The sequence below is a fragment of the Phodopus roborovskii genome, unplaced genomic scaffold, assembly GCF_943737965.1.
Source record: "Phodopus roborovskii unplaced genomic scaffold, PHOROB, whole genome shotgun sequence".
NCBI classification, from domain to species: Eukaryota; Metazoa; Chordata; class Mammalia; order Rodentia; family Cricetidae; genus Phodopus; species Phodopus roborovskii.
Genome location: NW_026126459.1, coordinates 5,884,081 through 5,906,368, shown reverse-complemented (window position 1 = coordinate 5,906,368; position 22,288 = coordinate 5,884,081). Strand labels below are relative to the sequence as shown.

The 22,288-nt window shown below is 39.2% G+C and overlaps 3 protein-coding genes across 3 annotated transcripts in view; 2 read left to right on the top strand and 1 right to left on the bottom strand.

Moving 5' to 3' along the window:
* Positions 1-14,749, bottom strand: part of Xpnpep3 (X-prolyl aminopeptidase 3) — a 48,586-nt gene extending 33,837 nt beyond the window's left edge. Inside the window, 2 exon segments of the mRNA XM_051189104.1 lie at positions 3,728-3,841; positions 14,464-14,749. Of these exon segments, the coding sequence (XP_051045061.1) occupies positions 3,728-3,841; positions 14,464-14,749 (400 nt within the window).
* Positions 7,053-8,212, top strand: Dnajb7 (DnaJ heat shock protein family (Hsp40) member B7). Its single transcript, XM_051189439.1, has one exon. It carries the CDS (start codon positions 7,235-7,237, stop codon positions 8,168-8,170), a length of 936 nt encoding a protein of 311 aa, XP_051045396.1. The 5' UTR covers positions 7,053-7,234; the 3' UTR covers positions 8,171-8,212.
* Positions 14,750-14,827: 78 nt separating the features above from the next.
* St13 (ST13 Hsp70 interacting protein) overlaps positions 14,828-22,288 on the top strand; it is a 33,621-nt gene continuing 26,160 nt past the window's right edge. The window contains exon 1 of the mRNA XM_051189438.1: positions 14,828-15,260. Coding sequence (XP_051045395.1) covers positions 15,151-15,260 — 110 coding nt within the window. The 5' untranslated portion in view covers positions 14,828-15,150. The remainder of the gene's footprint in view (positions 15,261-22,288) is intronic.

Below are 22,288 nucleotides of genomic sequence, written 5' to 3'. Positions count from 1 at the left end.
AAGAGTTTGGTGTGCTGGATTCTTATTTTAAGAACTCAGTGACTTGGGAAGAGCCTCAGTTTCCTCATCTATAAACAAATAGAAAATAGTAGACACTTCACAAAGTTGTCAAAAGAAAAAATAAGTTACCAGAACACAACAATAAATACTATATAAGTACTAGCTTCTAATTTTTACCAAAATTAAGAATTTACACACAAACACCCCAAGTATTCATACACATAACAAAATAAATCTAACAAAAACAACAAAACAAACTAAGGTGGGTGTGGTGCTACATACCTGTAGTCCTAGTATTTGGGGAAGTAAATAGGAAAAACATTCATGAGTTCCAGACCAGAGAGGGCTACAAAGAAGATTCTTATCAAAGCAAACACCATTATTTCCCATTCCACTTGCCTTTCTAACCCTTAAGAATCTTGTGACTTGCTAAAATTTGATAAAGTAGGTCTATGGGGTCTTGGCATATACATTTTCTTTGACAAAAGTTCACCAAATGGTTTTAACACATTTGAAATGTTTTTGATTAGTCCTTTCCTGTGCACAACATTTTAATCTTTTTTCACTTTTTTTTTTTTTTTTTTTGAGACAGGTTCTCACTGTGTAGACCAAGATGGCCTTGAACTCATAGAGAACCACCTGTTTCTGCCTTCTGAGTGCTGGGATTAAAGGCACACTATACCTGGCTAACATTTAAATCTTTTAAACAACATTAAGATACCAATAGCAGCAGCAAAAACAACAACAAACCAACTCATGTAATCCCACCAACACAATGTCTTTAACTTTTCAGATATTTATTTTGAGACATGGTTTCACTATGTAGCTGTAGAAGTCCTGGAACTCATTATGTAGACCAGGGTGGCCTTGAACTCACAGAAATCCACCTGCTTCTGCTTCCTGAATGCTGGGATTAAAGGCATGCTTGGCCTTTTCGGACTCTTAAAAATACATTTATTTATTTATATAAATTTTATGTGTTTGAATGTTTTGTCTGTATGTATGCCTGTGTATCACATGTGTGTTTGGTGCCCTTGAGTCCAGACATTCTGGGACTTAAGTTTCAAATGGTGTGAGCCGCCATGTGGGTGCTGAAAATTAAACGTGGGTTCTCTGGAAGAGCATCTAGTGCTTTTAACCATTGAGCCATCTCTGTAGCACATTTCAGATATTAAAGACATTTATCTTTCACAGTTTACTTTTTAAGAATGCTCTTTAAGGGAGAACTTACTTAAATTACTTGAAAGATGGGCTTCAATTGATTTAGAAATTTTTAAGGGGAGACAATTTGGGAATGTGAATTTATAACTCAACAGTATTTTTCTGAGGAGTGGGATTATTAGTAACTAAAGTATGTTCTTCTACATTCTATGTTCTTTGTCTCATGTGTAGGACTCACTTAACAGGAAAAGGATTGACATGCTCTGCTAAAGTTGTAAGTTATAGGTACTACTGTTAATGATGTCAAATGTGAGGTCTTTTAGGGTATTGTCACAGCTGACAAAAATTTATTCTTTAATGACCAGTCATATGCAAGTTTTTATGTAGCTCTGGCTGTGCTGGAGCTTGTTACGTAGACCAGGCTATTGTCTAACTCAGAGATCCTCCTCCCTCTGCCTCTTAAGTGCTAGGATTAAAGGTATGTGCCAGAAGGGGGAAAAAAAAGGTGTGTGTGTGGGTAAGTGTACATGATTCATGCTTTAGATACTGTTTCCCTGTAAGATCTGCATGCTTAACAGCATGGCAAATGGTCCCTTTAAACTGTATGATACACATTATTTTATGTATGCATGTATGTACACACGCATGCATATGCTTGTATGTTCCTATGCTACTGACCTTTGCTCCTAACACAATACTTTGACCAGGGTAGTTTTTACTGTATACAAGGCACCAAGCATAAGAGCTCATATTACTGTTGGGGGGGGGGGGGAAGCAAACTTTCTGACTCCCACATATAAACTGTGAATAAGAGGAGAGAATATACAAAATATGAATTTTCACTCTCAAAAAATATTCAAAGTATCCCGTATCATCATCCCCACCACCCCCTTTCTCTACTCAGGATTTCTCTGTGTAGCCCTGCTGTCCTGGAGATCGTAGACCAGGTTGGCCTTCACAAAGATCCACCTGCCTCTGCCTCCTGAGTGCTGGGATTAAAGGCGTGCACCCCCAGGCTTCTATTTTTCTCTTAAGTAAATTTTCATGCTATATGTGATGGACATTGTGACTGAATATAGATATGTTTCCAATTGTTTTAATCATTTTTTTCAGAACATTCAGATCTGTGACAAAGGCAAAAGTAAAAAAAGTTATGTACATAATGTAAAGAACAAAGCAATTCAGACATGAAGTGACATTTATCTTCCTATGATTGTGAGGTTCAAGGCCTAGGAAATGCAGCTTACCACATAAAGTATTTCACCACAAGAAATCAATCATTTCAAAGCTGGTAAACTTAAGTAACAATTCTATCCTTTCTTCTTCTTTTAAACAGAAGCTACAGGTAGGTCAGTAGGGTAAAAATGTCTTTAGTATCATCTGGACTACTATTATGCTTACCTTACAGCTTTGAAAAACTGATTTCTTGTGTGTCAGTGGTGCGCTGCATTTCCTGAGTGTCAGCCGACTTCCCAGCAGGAATTCCAGTCTGATGAAGAATCAGCCAAAGGAAGTCCTCACTGAGAGACACACTGGTATCATTCACTGAGTGGAAACAGTGAAAGAGTAACATATTTCTAAAGGGAATTTACATTATTAATACCTGTGCTGTCATAGCAACTTACAGAAATACATTTATCTTCCCTTCCATGGTGGAAACAAGTAATTGTTCTCAAAAACCTGACATTTTCTACAAAGCATTTGGTTTTACCCCAACTCCAGGATGCTATTTATAAACGCACCATTGCCTTCCTAAACACAAAACAGTTTTTCTGTCTCTGCCTCCCGAGTACTAGGATTAAATGCATGTGTTCCCCTCCCCCCAGTTTCAAGTCTTAATCTGAGCAATTGTGATGAAACCCGTTCTAACAGCACCTCTAGAATCAAAAGAAAGAAACCTTCACAATCTTTTGCATGATATTTATCAACTTCTCACAGTGACTAACATCCAGAAATTTTGTTCAACCTACATTGAAGTAATTCTATTAAAAATTTCATATAAACATTTAACATTTTAAATAGAAACAAAAGATCAACAGAAAATAGTTCTAGAAACTACAACTTAGAATTTCTAGTTAAAAATTTCTGAAATATGAGGCTAGAGATGGTCACTGGTTAAAGCACTGGTTGCATTTTTAGAGACCCGAGTTCAGTCCCCAGCACCATCGTGGCAATTTACAACTATCTCTAACTTCAATTCCAGGGGATACAATGCCTTCTTTTGGCCTCCAAGGGCAACAGGCACATAAACAGTACACAGATATACATGAAGGCAAAATACCCATACCTATAAAAAGAATCCTGAAAGATATACTTCTTACTGGTTATTCTGAATTATAGTTTATTGCATTTATTGTTTTAGACCGGATGTCAACATAATACTAGTAGCTCCATGGACTCATCTAAACTTAGTTAAGATTAAAACTTCAATCCCTCAAGCACATTAACAATACTATCAGTGTATAATCAATCATGACACACAATTGGGGGGGGAATTTTAATGCACAGCATTATTCCAGACAGAGCATCTAAACAGAGAGGTGGTTGTTATAGTCAAAGACCTTACCTGGTCTGAGGAGGTGTGGATGTGTAACTGGGCTGGGTTGACCTAAATACCGGTTTGGAATCTTCTTCGGCACAGGCTGGAGGGAGTACCTTCGATGTAAACATGACATGCATCCTGAAGGAAAAAAAAAAAACCAAAGGATGCAATGGGACATCTTCACAGCATGCATACTACCTATTCCCAGAGTTTGGATCATTACAAAATACATATTAGCATTTCTTTCCTCCTCCTTTCAATGTGTTTGTGGCCCTTTCTCTATGCTAGAGGCTGTATTGGGCTCTAAGAAACACAGATAAGATCTTTATTCCCAGAGACTTTAAACTACCTTAGAAGGTGCCTTCTATGAATAAGGGGCTATGAGGGGGAGGAGGAATGAGTAAAAACAACAAGAGTCAGAAAGGAATTCAGAGATAGCCAGAGGCTATGTTCTAAAATTTGGAAAAACAGAATTAACATTTTTACTGAGATAATGTTAGCTATAAGAAAACAAATATTCTTTCTCTATTTCACTTAATCTTGGAATGTTAGTCTGATAAAAATGTGTGAAAAAATGCTTAGTCATAACACATATAATTCAAGCATGGTTAGCATTAATTTAACCATTTTATTTAGGACACTACTGGAACACATGCTAAGCAAGACAAAGAGTAAGACTGTTTTCCTTAGGAGTCAAAAAGAAGTATAGTGGAGATGAGGCAATACACATTACAACACTACATAATAAAGAGTTAGATTAATAACACAGCAACCATTATATCTTACAATGGGTACAATCACATGGAGTTGTTCATAAAAAAATATTTGTGTGAGACTGCAGAAGGTGATGACTGCTCTCAATAGAAATCACTCAAGTTACTTCCCCTTGAGGGGGTAAGTGAAAAGTGGTTCATGAACATCATTACAGCAAGCCACCATTGCCAGGCCTAAATACAACCTTTAAAACCTCCAGAGAAATAACCTTCCCCAGAGCACAGCAGTGTCTGCTCTTTAGAGTTTCTGGAAGGGAAAGGACACACGAGAGAGAATGACTTATGATAGTACGAGCATGCTAATGAAGTGAAAGGAATACAGGGGTATGAAGAAAAGAAATAAAATCACAAGTCTGAGGCTGAGCCTGGTGGTGGCAGTGCAGGCCAGAATTTAGGAGGCAAAGGCAGGTAGACCTCTGAGTTCAAGACCAGCCTAGGTCACATAGAGAAACCCTGTCTTGAAAAAACAAACAAACAAAACCAAGCAAACAAAAAATAAGTCTGAATTGGGCTGTAACTCAAAGATACAGCACTTAACTTTCACATGTTAGGCTCTGGATCAATCCCCAGCACCGTTAAACAGACAAAACTCGAAGGCCATCTCCTCCCAAGTTTTTCTTCCTTTCTTTTGTTTTTCAGTGACATTTTCATTTATTTTACTTTTAGTAATACATTTTTTTATTTCCATATACTATTGGACATATCTTCAGCTTTTAAAATTAAGTCATGAAGAAAGGAACAGTGGTTTATTTCTGTAATCAAGGTGAGCACACTGCTGAATCTTAAGGCCTCGCTTGACAACGTTGCATCCATCACACCATTTTCACTCAACAGTAAGGCCATCTGTGTTCTTTCTGGTGAAGAGTGATTTTTGTTTCTTCAGTAGTTTACATTGGTCAGGCAGTCACGACAGAAGGCCACCCAATGAACTCTCATTTCCAGTGCAACAGCTGCTGGCAATCTTTCACTAAGTCTGGGTCTCAGGGCTTCTCTTCCCAGGCTGGCCCAGGAGTCCTGCTTTGGCTGCTAGGGCTTCATTCTGCTCAATATGATAGTCCTGCAATCTCCTGGACATTCTCTGTGTCATTTTAAATACTTCTGTAAGTGATAATCTGAACAGGTAACCTCTTCAGGTTTTACCTCTCTTGTTAACTCTAACACAGTCCAAAAAGCAGGTTTCTTGTAGGTACCCAGGAACTCCTCAAACTGTTCTATCTGGTCAGATTCTGGTATCTATGAAGCCATATTCCTTCAGTATGTTTATTAATCACTTAGTCACAGGCTCTCGCATCCAACACCAGTGCTGGGCTGAGGAGCTGTGTTTCTAATAATCAGTGTGAAAAAGTCTTCTGCTCTGTCCATCCCATTCTTGTCATTTGCTTTTCAGGACATAAAGGTAATAATTTAAGACATTACAATTTCTCAAGTTGTTTTATGCATTTTTGTTGTCACTTTGAGACAGAGTCTCTTTACATAGCCCTGGCTATGTTGGAACTCATTATGAGATCAGACTGTCCTCAAACTCATCGGAATCCACCTGCCTGTCTCCTGAGTGTTGAGATTAAAGGCATGCACCCCCTGAGTGGGCCCAGTATTTTATGCAATTTGTATAACTACCTTACCCTTTTTGTATCCCATTACAATAGAAAATTAGTTTTATTCAGCAGAAGCTAAAACTGCCTGGTATAAAGTATATATTATATACTGAATACATAAATACACAGCTTCTAAGAACTCTATTCATGCTTTTCTTTTTCCTTCTGGGAAACAGAGCCATAGTACATAGCATGGGCTCTGTGGCTTTTACCTGTGTTTTTATAATAAACATTAAGTAGGCACAGACCCTATCATCTCAAATGACTCACTGCTGGCAGAAAGCCTGAATAGCAGGCTGCTGACTCTAGCAAGTCTGTAATACCATAGCCCAGGGTGCCTCTCACACAACTAGTTTATCTACTTGGTATATCTTCCATCATAGTTTTTATTACAATTAAATTATTTATATCTTCTATTGAACGTATGTCTTTTTACTACAATAAGCTCAACTGCTTGAATACACTTTCCCCACAAAGTTTTCTAAGTCTTTATTTTTCTAAATCAAAACATAGAAGCTGGAGTGTAGTGTCACTCATCTTTAATCCCAGTACTTGGGAGACAGAGGCAGAAGGTTATCTGAGTTCAAGGCCAGCCTGGTCAACAGAGAAAGTGAGTTCCAGGATAGCCAGGGCTACACAGAGAAACCCTGTCTCAAAACAAACAAAAGAACAAATAAAAACCAACAAAAAGCAAACCATACCAATCAACCAACCAACCAACCAACAAAAACCAGATGAACTGTGCAATAATTAAGGCTCAGTAATCTGGAAGTCAGAATATATGAGGGATGCTGTGGCCAATAGCACAGATCACACTGAGGCACTATCCAGAGCTTCCAGGAAGATATGGCAGAGGTGGTCAGCACAAAGTGACTCTGGGAAAATTGCATTTGGAAGATTCAATCCCCTATCTCTACCTCAGTATGACACCATAATGCATCTCTGACATACGCTTGTTCCTCTGCTTGCCACATAATCAGAACCCTCAAATCTTTCAGCAGTGGCCCACAGTACTAACACTACCTTCAATGTAAAAATGTGCCTATTTGCAGTCACTTCTACCACCAGCAGCAGCAGCAGCAGCAGCAGCAACAGAGCCTGAGCTGCAAGGAAAACACAGTGCTCACTATCAAGGGTGTTTGTTTCTAATACTCTGTCAAACTATGGTGGACTACTATGAAGTTCTAGGAGTGCAGAGATATGCGTCACCAGAGGACATTAAAAGAGCTTACCGTAAAGTGGCACTTAAATGGCATCCTGATAAAAATCCAGAAAACAAAGAGGAAGCAGAGCGAAGATTCAAAGAAGTCGCTGAGGCATATGAAGTACTATCAAACTGTGAAAAACGGAACATTTATGACAAATACGGCAAGGAAGGATTAAATGGTGGCAGTGGAAGTCATCTTGACGATGAATATGAGTATGGTTTCACATTCCGTAAGGCAGATGATGTCTTTAAGGAAATTTTTGGTGAAAGGGACCCGTTTTCATTTCACTTCTTTGAGGACTCACTTGAGGACCTTCTGAGCAGCTCCAGGAGCTCTAATGGAAGCAGAAGCAGAGGCTCAGGATCCCTTTTCTCCCGTGCCTGTGACCACACAGTGTATGCCAGGCTGTCTTCTTATGACACAGGATATACATCTTATGTTTCACTGGGGCATGAAGGCCTTCCTTCATTCTCTTCCCTGGCATTTGATGATACTGGGATGGGCAATTACATACCCATTACACCTTCAGGTAAAATTGTTAATAGAAGAAACATCAACACAAAGAAAACTTTTGAGAACCGTCAAGAAAGAGAAGCCGAAGATGACGGTGAGTTGAAATCCTTTCTTGTAAATAGTGTGGCAGATGAAGAGGGCTTTGCAGAAAGACGTAACTGGAGAAGACAGGCATTCAACAATTACTCACCAAATTCCTACAGCCCCCCAGATATATCTCAATATACTCTTGTGGACAACAATGAACAAGGTACACCTTGGGTCACCAGCAAGAAGGATGCTTCCATTTTCTCAGCAGGGTTCAAAGAAGGTGGCAGGAGAAAAAAGAAGAAGCATAAGGAGGGGCAGAAGAAGAAGTCAAACAAAAGGAATCGCTAATTGACTCTTTACACACATTATGATCATATAACATTTGAACACCACTCTTGTGTGTTTTGGTTAATCACAGCTTTTTATAGATATTTGTTAATATTATGTAAGCATAGATAGTTTTTTTCCTCCCCCCTCGGGTGTATGTGTGTTCATTTTGTTTTTGAGACAAGGTCTCAACTATGTAGTCCAGGCTGGCCTGGAGCTTGCTATGGAAACAAGGATGGCCTCAAACTCACAGGTCTGCCTATCTCTGCCTCTCAATTGCTGAGATCGAAGGTTCGCACTACATAACCAGCTTATTTAAAAAAAAAAAACAAAAAGAAAAACAGGATTGTGGACATTTGGTCAGTGTGAAAGCTTATGTTAGAAAAAGATGAATTTGTGGTAACAATGATTTTAAACTATGGAAAACTACAGTTTTTTTCATTTTACTTTTGGGCTGTTTAAGCATAGAATTTTTTTTCAGTGGACTTTATAACCTATTTAATTTCTTTAATTAATACCATCACAAATTCTCAGTAAATGTACATAGCATTAGGTGATAAAAACCTACTAAGAAACACAGGTTCAGATTATAACATGTATTTTGAGTTTGAAAGAATGTGAAATTTGCACAAAGATGTTCACAGCAGTTCTATTCATAGTATCTAAGAGGTAGGAGTAGCCAAATGCTCATCAAAAGCTCAAGATAGTAACAAAAACCGACAGTCACACTTGTGAGTATTTGCATGCACAAGAGCCGTATGCATGCACATAAACATGTATGCATGCACAGACACACATACACACCCCCCCCACACACACACTCAGAAAAAAGCCTGGCAAACTGTCTGCCTCGGTGGCTTAGCTGTTTGCTGAGGGCAATTTTAACTGAAAAATCTTGTCATTTGCTACAACATAGATGAGCTTTTGGAATACTAAAATCTTAAGATGGTAAGTGAAATAAGTCAGTTAGTTACTCATAGACAAATACTGAATGAATAATGTTAACATAATATCTAAAGCAGTCTAATTGAGACAAGTAGAAAAGAGGTTGTTCTGTAAGTACAAAGCTTCAGACCTGTAAAATAAAAACATTCTGGAACCCCACTTTTCAACAATGTGAATATACAAATACCAATGAACTGGATATTGAAAAATGTCTAATATGGTAAACTAAATTTAATGTGTATTACACTACAACTAAAAAAAAAATGAGTATTACCCAAGATTCCTTGGAACAACCTGGCTAGCATGAGATGCAGGCTACTCTCTCTAGATATGAAACTTTAGTTTTATCTTGTCTGTATGTAGGATCTACAAATGCATTACTGTAAAATACTAGAGCCATTTCATTTAAAGATCATGTTGGTAGAAAAATGGTGAGTTACAAACACATTATATACCAAATGGTATGAGCTAAATACTCTATTTAAACTTGCCTTTTAAAAAAAATAAATTAACTTTTACTTCAACACTGTTATGCCTTAGCTTTCTGTAATGCTTTCATCTTCATGATGCTGCTTTTCAACATTCTATTCACTGAACATTACTATTTGAGTGCCTACTACTTGTTGAGCAGGGTTAGGTGTGTGAGGTACACACAGCACTAAGCAAACAAGTAAAGCACGATCTGCTAGCTTCTTTAGTTGCTTGATAAAAGCGATAGAGCAAAGTAATTTTGGAGTTTAGGATTATAATTTTCTCATGTGGATATTTGGTGAGACAATTCCAAACATTTAGACCAGCAAGGGGCAGCATTCCTCATAAGCTGCATGAGAAGAGTTTGAGGAACACTCAGATCATTGCTGCAGATTAAGGACAGCAAATGGATGAAGCCAAAACATTGAAAAGAAGCAGATTCTTCAGGAGCTGCTTGATCACCACATGCAATGTTAACCATTACATGAGAGAGAAACTAAGCCATAGGAGGTTCTGAGGAAAGGAATCACATATTCAAAGATGATGGGATTTCTTTGTTATTGCCGAAAGACTCAAGCAAGCAAGGGTAGAAAAAGGGAAATTAAAATATTGCCACAATCTATTTAAGAGATTATAATAGTCTGGTTCAAGGTGGTGGCAATGGTGTGTATATGAGTGATAACATTAGGATAGACTGAAAAGGTACAGCAAACAAGATATGCTTACAGGGTATGACAGGAGTTAAGATCAACAGTTTCTGGAACACAGGAAACAAAAGAATAGAACTCCTAAGTGAGACAGGAGAGCTACACAAGAGATGTTCAATTATTAAGCACTGAAAACAATTTGCTGCATGACTTGTGATTACACTATTTGTCATTAAATTCTTCCTTCATAACATTTATTGGCCATATATATCCTTTTTCCTTTTGTATTTGAGAAATGTAATAATAGTAAATTCCATGCATTATCAAACTGCTAGTCCCAAATTCTTGTAAATTACTGTATTAAAGGTTGCAAACAAATCATCCATCGAACACTAAAACTTATGACCTTTGTTAAAATACCAAATTGAAAGTGAGAAACAACTATATTAACTACTGTATATGTATACACACACACACACACACACATAGAGAGAGAGAGAGAGAGAGAGAGAGAGAGAGAGAGAGAGAGAGGAGAGAGAGAGGAGAGAGGAGAGAGATTTTTGCTTTGCTTTTCAAGACAGGGTTTCTAGTTCTGGCTGTCCTAGAACTTGATCTCTAACTAGGATGGCCTCAGCCTTGAACTCAAGAAATCCACCTGCCTTTGCCTCTCAAGTGCTGGGATTAAATGTGTGTGCCCCTATGCCAGGCATAACTACTGTTTTTAAATAACTACCATAGAAAACGTGAGCTTTTGTTTTATACTGACTGATTGTCAGTGGGGAGGAAAGGTAATTTATCTTTTAGGAGAAACTGTGGACAATTAGCATCCAAAGTTATTTTCAGAAAATAAAACCATAACAGCTTACGGCATTTTAAATGATATTTACATAAAATGTGTCCTTTATTAAGATTAACATGTCTCCATGCAGGATTAAACAAAAAATAAATAAATAAAAAGTAAAAGAAAATCCATTTCAAGAACCAAAACCCAACATCTCAGAAACAGTAAGACTGCATCGATAGGTCCTCTAATTCATCTTTCTTTTCTTCTATTAGCTGGATTTCATGTAACTCAGGCTGGCCTTGAACTTGCTGTGAAGCCAAGGGTGAACATGAACTTCTGATCCTCCTGCCTCTTTCTCCTAAATGCTGGAATTACAGGACTATGTTACCATATCTGACCATTTATCCACTTCTATTTTAAAAATTCAGATAATTATCTTTCCCAATAGCAAAAAAAAAAAAAAAAAAACAACAACAAAAAAAAAAACCAGGCAGTGATAATGGCTGCTTTTGATCGCAGCACTTGGGAGGCAGAGGCAAGTAGATCTCTGTGACTTAGAGGTCAGCTTGATCTACAAAATGAGTTCCAGGACAGGCAGGACTGTTGCAGAGATAAGGCCTGTCTTGGGGGGGGGGGTATCTCCCCTCCCCATTCTCCAGGATGGGCCTTAAACTCAGATCCACTTGCTCCTGCCTTTCCAGTACTGGGAAGTGTTCCCAACCATACCCAGCTCTCTCAGTGTTTCTCAGAATCTACATGGTCTTCACTGAGCCAAAGCCCAGCTTTTTCCACTATGTCCAGGAATATCAGTCTATGCCTTACCACAGGAAAGAGGACTCAATGAACAAATACATTTTGCCAATCATTGCTACATACATCATCTCCCTTTTCGGAACTTAAGGCTAATTGGAAATGTTCAGATTGCAGCTTATGCATTTGACCAAATAATCCTTTTCATATAAATACCTTAAAATACCCAGGAAAATATTTCAAAGTACCACCACTGTTCTTAGTGTTCTATGGTTCCGACAACATTTACTGTCAAGACATTTCTCACAATCTGTGGTGAGACCTTCAAGTCTCAAATCTCTTTTAGAGGTGTGCCTGCATTTCCTTTCTACCTCTTTATTACATCTTTCTTCTCCACAACAAAGGGCCTTTATTTCATTAGTACATGCTATATCACAGTTATTTGCCTTTTTATCTGCTTATCACGGGAGAAACATTTTAGAGTTCAGATTTGGTGCTCAAGTTTTGAAGATAACTTATGTCAGCTTTACTATGTATCTTAAATAACTTACATTTGAAAATACAACTTTTTAATATACAACTAGTAGCTTATTTTGCTTCTCAGATGACTAGCAGCATATTCAATCTAATAAATCAACTAGGTGGACCTTAAATTAGCAACATTTGCAGAGTAGGTGGGGCGTGTATTCAGTGGGAGAGTCAGTGCTTATTTTTTGTCAAGCTGCAGGTTCAATCCCCATCACCCATAATCAATGACCCAAAATAAAAACAATACCTACTGTCACTTCAGATATGCAGGCCTTAGGTGAGAAATTTTCTCTCTCTCCTCCTCCCTCCCTCTTTGAGAAAGGGTCTCAATTATGTATCTCTGATGTTCTGGAACTAGCTTTGTAGATCAGGCTGGCCTCAAACTCAGAAATCCACCTGCCTCCCTAGTGCTGGGACAAAAAGTGTGCACAACACTTCTTTTGGAAGCCAATAATCTTTAATTTGCAACACTTGTTCTCAACTTGTAGGTCATGACCCCTTTGGGGGTTGAAGACTTTCACAGGGGTCCCATGTAAGATTAGATATTTATACTGATCCATAATAGCAAAATTACAGTTATGAAATAGCAATGAAAATAATTGTATGTTTGGGGTCACCACATGAGGAACAGAATTAAGGGGGTCGAATCTTAGGAAGGCTGAAAACCACTGCTCTAGAGCCTTTCTAAAGGACAACTAAATGTAGCTGAGGAGGTAGGTTCTGGGAGAAGGAGTGAATGATTAAAATACATTGTATGGAAGTCTCAAAGAATTATTTAAAAAAAAGAGAGAGAAACCAATACCATAGACATTCCAAGTCCTAGTCACAAGAAAGTTAAACCATGGATAACACAATACTTACAACGCAAATGCATTCCTATCTTTCCCAAGTTCTGAAATCCCTGGGCCAAGATTATAATCACTCAGTCATAGTGTTATTTGTTGTTTGTCTATCTCACTGTGAGCAACAGTGGGGAAGCAGAGATGCAGCCACAATAACTACAGACTCAAAAGCAGCTGGAGGAAACTGCACTTCTTGGCTCACAAAATGAGTAGCTGCTAGCAGAATTAAGATTTATAAGTGGTATAAAAGACTAGAAACAATCATGTAACAAACATCAGACTTAATTGTGTTTCAGTTACTTGGTAATCTGAAGATTTGATGTCACTCCTTCATTAAGTTAAAAAAAATTTAGTGGTAATATAATACGATGCTGAACTTACTTTCCTTAGGAGCAAACTACAATAAATTTATAAGATTTTATGTACTGTAGTCCAGTATCTAGTCCTAAAGCTGGATCAAATCAGGATTTACATGAAGCTTCAAGAAAGTTAAAGATCAGAAGCAAAAAGCTGGTTCTAGTCTTGTCACAGGTCTCCATGATTATAACTGATGAGTCACATTTGTTTTCATTCATTCCCATCAAAGGCAAAATTTAACTACTAAGCTTACAGAACAAGCTCTGTTCCATGGGCAATTTAATAGAAATCTGATATTTAAAAAAAAAAAATCAATCCAGCGAACCCAAGTATTACACACAAATGCCAAGATAACTTTTGATGTCAAATACCCTATTTTTTGGTTAGCATTTTGAGCACCTCATCTGAAATACAATCCAGTATCAGATACCCCTGCAAGATGGACGACTCATTTTTCAGTGCAAAATTTTATGTTAATCAGATTAATTGCTCACTACACTGTACAAGGAGGGTTGACGTTTTCTGCGCTATATTAGCTTGACTGTTCATATAACTTTTAGGCACGTTCCCCTTACTTCCAGTACTTTGTAAACAGAACTGCATAAAACATTTGTTTCTCAACGTTTCTTTTATCTTTTGAGCTAGCTCTCCTATGAAACCTTTGAAAACCCGATTTTATGCTGCCTTAACAGAAACAAACGTCATTTGATATGAAACACTTTAGCCAAGTGTGATGAATTTTTACAAAAGGTAAAATTCTGGATTCGAGTATCTTTGAAAGAAGTCCTTCGGGGTTCAACCATTTCAGCTTCCCATAATGTCAGAACCTAAAGCCCACTTTCCCAGAACAGCAGGTTAAAAGAAAAATCCGTGGGGGCCCAGGAGCCAACCGGTTCAGAACCAAGAATCAACTTCTAGCTCTTTGGGCAGTTTTATTTAGGCTTTCCCAAGGAAAGTCCTGGTGGGGATACCGGCGGGAAGGACTCTAACCTGAGAGGCAGCGGAGTCTTGGTATAACGGGAACCAGCTTGGGGGTTGAGAGCAGGGAAGGCATGGCCAACACACACACGTCAAGAAGAAAAAGCACAAATTGCAGGGAAAGAAGCCGCCAACACAGCCGCGTCGCCAGGAAACCGGCTAACCGCCCTGCCCCTTCCTGCAGGCGCCGCTCGGGGGCTTTCCTCCCGCAGCGGCGCAGAGCGATGACGTCACCCGGCTGGGTTTTGGCGCGCCGGTCCTATAGGCTCCCCACCCAGCCCCCCAGAGGGCATCTCATTCTGCTTAATTTCCACCTTCGCAGATTATTCTATTTCGAATGCCTCCCTGCCTCCCGCTTGAACGCACACACACAAGGTCCTTCATCTATCCCAGGAACTAGGTCAGAGGAAAAAAATACGAATAAGAATGTGCGGGTCTAGAAGCAGGCACTATCACGGACAGCTACACTTCTAGAAGGTTCTAGGCGGTGCACCAAGTCCAGAGGCAGAGGGAGTAGGAATGAGCGAGCCAAGGACCGGGGTCACGAGGCCGTTGTAGGGGAGGAGCCAGCGGCTGAGGAGGTTCTAGTCTGTTCTGCCTCGCGGCAGCCGCCCCCTTCTCGGTCACGTTTAGCCGCGCCCGGGCCAGGCCTTGGGCCTCCACCGCCTCCCACCGCTTCCAGCCTCCCGCCTCTCGACCATGGATCCCCGCAAAGTGAGCGAGCTTCGGGCCTTCGTGAAGATGTGTAAGCAGGATCCGAGCGTCCTGCACGCCGAAGAAATGCGTTTCCTGAGGGAGTGGGTGGAGAGGTGAGCCCTGGGCCCCGCGGACCGTTGAGGACGGGAAGAAGGGGGAGCTGGGCCCGAGCTAGCGGATTTAGGCCCCCTTCGTGGTTCGTTCCCTAGTGACTTTGAGAGGTTATCGGGGGATCGGGAGCTTTGGGTAATTTAGGGGTGGAAAAGCAGAGGATAGACCCGGGTTTCCCACAATGTAGTCTCCAGGGGGTGTGTTTTGGGAGAAACGAATGGGGAGGATTGTGGGGATTTGAGCACTGGAAATAATGCGGGAAACAAGACAAAGCTTTTTGTAGACGGGTTGTTTTTTTCTTTAAACTGGCGTCTTGCTGAAGTCGCCTTGACCCATGTATCGTTTTAAATACTATCTTAATAGTGGTAACTTAGTCTCTAATAACTTCAATTATCTGTATTGTATTTTGCAGAGATTTTAATAGCATGGAATTGCTTTGGGAATCATTTATATCTGCGTTCGTTGTAGCGCTGCCCCTTTAGACACTTGTAGCAAAATGATTTTTCAAAGACCAACGTGCTTGCTGTACTAATTGGAGAGTATTTCGCCTGCGTACGAGGAATTCCGTGAATAGATGTTGTGTCAGCTGCAGGGAAACAGCACTCGGGAATTGGTTTTCCCTTTCGTTGTTTTAGGCTCGTTGATAAAAGTTTTTTTTGGGGGGGCAGAATTAGAAGGAAGCGTGGGTACTATTAGAATTTGGGGAGGGAGGAAACAGTGCAGGCAAGCTGTAAATCTAGTAGCTGCCAGGGAGGAGGGAGATGAAGAGAAATAACTCATGCCTTCAGAATTACAGTTAGAAGTGGACGCTTACCAGCACTTGTAGAAATGGAGGAGGGTCTTCAGGAAAAGGGAGAATTCATGGTCAGGTCGAGTTTGTTAAGGACTTTAGTTAATATTCAAAGAAGAAATGGGGGGAAGGGGAAGTTATCTTTTTAATTCGAACCCCGAAAAAAACAGGCTTAGCTGTGGAGGTCTGAAAGGAGTTGTGTGGAGGGAAGGACTTATGGGCTTTACTTTAAGGTTAATTATTTCTTTTGCATATCTTCAGATGATTCAGCTTTTCTGTGAGGTGGTTTTCTGGCCAGGTGATAGACAAGCCCAGTTGGGTTAACTCTTTAGGGGAGGCCCCAATAAATAGTATATGATTTTTTTTCTTTTTAAAATTTTAATCACTTTTTTGTTGAGACAGTATCTCACCATGTAGTTCTACTGGCTGAGTGAGAACTTGCTGTGTAGACCAAACTGGCCTCAAATTCACAGAGATCCACATGTCTCTGCCAAGTATTGGAATTAAAGATACACACACACCAGCTGTTTCATTTTTTGTTATTTTATGTGTATTGAGTGTTTTGCAAGTATATGCGTGCCTGAGGCCCAGGGAGGGAAGAAGAGGGCTTTGGATCCCTTGGAAGTAGAGTTGTGGATATCTGTACTCCACTATTGTGGGTGCTGGAAATGCTGCCTGGGATCTTCTGTAAGAGCAACAAATACTATTAATCACTGAGCCACCTGTTCGGCCCCAGTATGTAATGATTTGGGTGGTTTAGAATGTAGTGTCTCTAGGGACAGAAGGAACTCAGATTTTGTTCCTTTGAGTAGAAGGAAATGGCTTTCCTTAACCAGCCTCATCAAATCTCTGATAACTCCCACCTAGGGAGGGCATTTTTATATGATTAAACTTTTTTTTAGAAAGATGTGTTTATTTTATATATTTTGCGCGTACTTCCATTAAGTGCACCAATACACCTTCTAGTAAAGCCAGAATAGGTATCCAATACTTTGGAACTGTTGTCACAGACAGTTGTGAATCATCATGTAGGTGTTGGGAAATAAACTCAGGGTTCTCTGGAAGAACAGCAAGTGCTCCTAACTGGTGAGCTCTAATCTCGTGAACCTTTATATTAAATCCTACTAAAAGGCAAAGCTGATGCTTTTTCAAGGATTAACAAAGAAACCAGTTGTGGTCCAAGGCTGATTATGAGGGAAGAGGTCCATTTACAATGGGCATCAACCCTTGTAATATCTGTATAGCTAAGTACTGTTTAGGCATACAGATGAGTGCAGTGGTAGTAGCACATGCCTTTCATCCCAACATGAAGAGGCAGAGGTAGATAGTCACCATGGTCTTCAAAAGCAGTTCCAAGACAGCCAGGGCTATAAAGAGGAACCCTCCTCAAAGAGGAGAGGGAAGAGAAAGTATGGATGAATAACACAATAATTGTTTTGATAATTACCTTCTAATAGTTTAGCAATCTACATATTGGAGGGGAGGCTCCTCAGCTGACTCAAGGAGGGCCACAACTCTTCTCCAGGAAACTTTAAAAAATTACTTCTAGTGGGGGTCTCCCAGCATCCCCCTCTCCAGAAAAAAAACAACCTATTATCAGGGAATTATAAGTTCCCAGTTACTCTGGAGGTTGAGGCTGTGTCTGCCTGGCCAAACGCAAGGCCCTGATTAAGGATGAATCCCACTCTTCACCCCTCAAAAGAATAAAACCCTCATATTAAAGTTGCATTTCAAGAGAGTGAACAGGTACTGCTTTAACACATGAGCAATAAACTGATGAAGTAATTTTCTATGTGGAAAATGGGACTGGTGATTACTAAAAACATGAGAATTTTTTTTGAATAAGCATAGTCTCAGGAAGCAAGTTTTAAAATATTGTTTTGTGTGGTAACAGTTTTCCCCTGTTAATCCTTTTATTCTCTCTGCCAATTTTATAGCTGTTTGAGGATTTGTATTTGTTAAATAACTAGAACTTCAAGAATTTATTATTGTAACTTTATTAACACAATGAAAAGAACCCAATTTGTGGGCCTGGTAGTGTACCTGTGCAACGTGGCTTTCAGCCCTTCAACAATCTCGGGATTTTGCTTTTTTTTTTTTTAACTTAGCTTTCTCAAAAACATCATGAGTTGCCATTGGATAGTTGTTAGGACTAAGAATTGAGGACTGGGATTTTAGTGGTTTTTCCCTGATGAACAGCTTGTTACTCCTAAACCCCAAGACAGGGTTTCTCTGTGTAGCCCTAGTTGTCCTAGAGCTGACTCTCTAGACCAGGTTGTCACTGAACCCAGAGATATGCCTGCTTTTGCCTTCCAAGTGCTGGTAACCAATGAATTTTTTATTTTTTGTTTTTTGAGACAGGTTTTCTCTTTATTGCTTTGGAACTTGTCCTGGAACTGGCTCTGTAGACCAAACTGCCTCCCGAGTGCTGGGTCTAAAGGCATGTGCCATCAATGCCTGGTTGCAATGAATTCTTATATCAAATATAAAGTCAGTCTGTGAACAATGGCAGTATTTATAGCATACTGTTTTCAGCATTTTAAATTTGAGTGGACACTGACTATATGGAAAAGGAGAATTCTGAAATGGTTTAAACTATGTTACTAATAACATAATAGGGCTTATTTATTTAATTTGAGACAGGGTAACTTTGGCTGTCCTAGAACTCACTCTGTAGACCAGGCTGGCCTCAAACTCACAGAGGTCCACCTGTCTCTGCCTCCTGAATGCTGGGATTAAAGGTGTGCCCCACCCCTACCTGGTAACAGGAGTGTTAATAACATGAGTATTCCTGTATCTGGCAGTCTCTGTATTTAGCCCGATTTACAATGACTGACAAGAATGCAGAGAAGAAAAAAATGATAATAAACTCAATTAAAATGATCACATACACAAAAATGAATTTTCAGTGCTGGGGACTTAATCCAGATCATGCTAGGCAAGTACTCTTACCAACTGTGCCACATGCCCACCCAAAAGTTAAAATGAAATAAAGAAAACATGATGCTTGGTGTGGGAAACACACATCTTTAATGCCACCATCTAGCAGGTAGGGAGGCAGGTGAATCTCAGAGTTTGAGGGTAGCCTGGTCCACATAGTGAGCTACAAGTCAGTGAAGGCTAGTGAGACCCTGTCTCCAAAAAAAATTACACAAAGAAATAGAACTAAATGAATTCACAGAAGTAGTGTGAATCCAGGTAGACTGTCCTTTTCCACAAACACATTTTGTAGTACTTTCGTTCTACGCTTTATTGAGAGGGTACCATTGTCTGACACCATAATCTCCCATTTAATTACTTTTTCTTTGTGTCTTATACCTACTTTAATCATTGCACTTGGTGATAATTAAGTCCCCAAGATATGTCTTCATGTAGCACAGTTCATGGGACATGACATTGAGTAAGTATTTGAATGTGGATAGAATGTATTTCTACCCTCAGTACATACAGAATTTAGACTGTAACACCCCAGTGTTTGTACATGTGCTTAAATAAGAGTCCAAATGTTGACTTTTTGCAGAAAGCTAGCGTATTCTAAGTTTGGAACATTGATCAAAATAATCTACATGTAAAATTGGCTCAGACTTGGAGTAGTGAACTGCAATTTGGAATGTGAGAAACATGAGGTATGGGTCATGAAAAAATTTTCTTTGTTTATTCTTTTGAACAATTTCTGGTTCAAAATTGATTCCAACATACTCAACCCCATTGAGTGTTTGTTTCCTACTAATAATGAACATCTACAGTGCAGCCGCTTTATTTTCATTCTAAAAGATTTCAGTTTCTTACCTTGGCTTTATGATTTTGACAGTTTGAATATTAAAAGTTAGATATTTCAGTATTTCCCTTAATTTGGAATTGTCTGAGCTTTTCTGAGAATTGCATTTCTTGGCAGGGCTATCACTTCACAGAGTTAAACTGTTGTAACTATGTTTGGATGTCACCCTACATTCCTAACACTGCAGTTTGGAATCTAGGAAAAACAACTTAAGAAGCCCCATGTCTTTATTAAAATTTAAACGTCAAAGAGCCAATGTTTAGTTACTGTGTACCTTGAAAAGTGTTATGTTTTGTTTTTAATGAAGAAATGTTTGAGGTGTTTATATGCTTGTGCCTTATTAAGTCATTTTGTTTTCCTGAATTGGAAATTAAGGCATTTTGGATCATTTATTTTTAAAAAAAAATTTTTTTTTTTTTTGAGACAGGATTTCTCTGTGTAGCCTTGGCTGTCCTGGAACAAGTTCTGTAGACCAGGCTGGCCTTGAACTCATAGAGATCTGCCTGCCTCTGCCTCTTGGGTGCTGGAATTAAAGGCTTTTGTCACACCCCCACCCAACACTCTGATCTTTTGTCATATAGGAACCATTATTCATTGAGTATATTGAGTAATGGAAGGTAGGTAGGTGTGTGTGTGTGTGTGTGTGTGTGTGTGTGTGTGTGTGTACATGTATTGTGTAAACCCATCTGGGCCCAAGTCTATTGTTATTTAGATAGAAGCCATTGTGATTTGAGCTTCCTGAATTCAGGGAGCTCTAGGACAAAATGGATTCCATGTATGGGTCCTGAGGCATACACACTTGGACTCTGTCTTAACAAGTAAAACCAGAGGCAGGGGAAATGCAGTGGCTTTTAGGAGCATGTCTGCTTTCCCAGGTATAATTCCCAGCTCTGATGTCATTGCTCACGACTGTGTATTATTCTAATCCCAAGGGATCTTCTAGCTTCCAGGGGAACCACTTGGTGCACATACATGCATGCAGACAAGCCCTAGTGCGCTTATCCACTGAGCCATTTCTCAAAGCACCTAAACTTTTTTTTTTTTTTTTTAAAGAAAGAGCAGAAAAATATTTTTGCATTTGAACTTCTTTTTCATGTTGGGTTTAAGAGAGATTAAGGCATGCCACAGAGAAGGTATTTGTATTGTAACACATGAAACTGACACAGGCTCATGGCAGAATAGTTTAAATGCCATGAATAAGATAATGTCATAGAAACCCGGATAAGAGTTGAACATTATAAAACTGGGTCCTCAGATGGTCAAGATTTTATATCTATGAAAAGGGACTTAATACAATGAAATGTTACTGTATACCCACAAAGGTTAGAAATTTTGAATGGGTTAGCAGAGTCTAGGATTGAATAACGACAATTTTTCATGCATTGTTGATAACTAGTGTAACTGATGCCCATCTAAATATACTTTACATCCAAATTGTACCAGTGGGAAGGAAAGTAGAGTGTAAATGTAGGTAGTACAGCTCTAGCATAAAAGAAAAGGTGGACTGATGAGATGGCTCAGCAGGTAGAAGTGCTTGCTTGCTACCTGGGTTGATTCTGGGATTCCATAGTGGAAGAGAACTGACTCCTTAACCTCATGTCCATTTGTACACTTGCATTTTGACACCACACATAATAACAATAAAAGGTTTTAAAAAGAAATGACAAGTGGCTGGAGAGATGACTCAGAGGTGAGAGCATTTGCTGCTCTTCCAGAGGTCCTGAGTTCAATTCCCAGCAGCCACATGGTGGCTCACAGACATCTATAATGAGATCTGGTGCCTTCTTTTGGCTTGCAGGCATACATGCGGGCATAACAATATATATAATAAAATAAATCTTTAAAAATGACATTTAAGGGTCTTTTGTAGTTTTACATGTACTAAATCTTTAAATTAATTTGTTGTGTTTTCACTCATCAGCCACTCCTGCAGCACAGCATATAAGCTTATTCTTTTGGTAGTCTTCTTGCCTTTGTATTTATTATTTTTGTATTATTTATTATTTTTTATTATTTTTGCCCTAGACTAATTGAGCATCAGAGCTTTGCAAAGACCAAGTGGCCCCAGCATGCTAGGCATTCACTTTACCACTGAGCTCCTAATATACTCTTGCCATATGTCAACCTCAAATTTTGCCATTCAGATATGTGTGTGTACACACACACACACACACACACACACACACACACACACCAGCCATACCCCCTAGTTTCTGAGCTAATGGCTTAGGAAATGATTTTATAGTGTATTTACTGACTTCTCTGCCTTTTTTCTTTTCCTTTGGGAATGAGTACTGAGAGCTACAGTAAAAGTTTTATTAGGCTCATAAGAGATAGGGGAAAGGTTTCATTTAACTAGTGTGTCCCAAACAATTTGAAGTTGACAAACTTACTCATAGCAAAGTATTCATATTAGTTGAGAATGTATTCTTTTAAGCTTTGAAAGGTTATCAAAACATTAA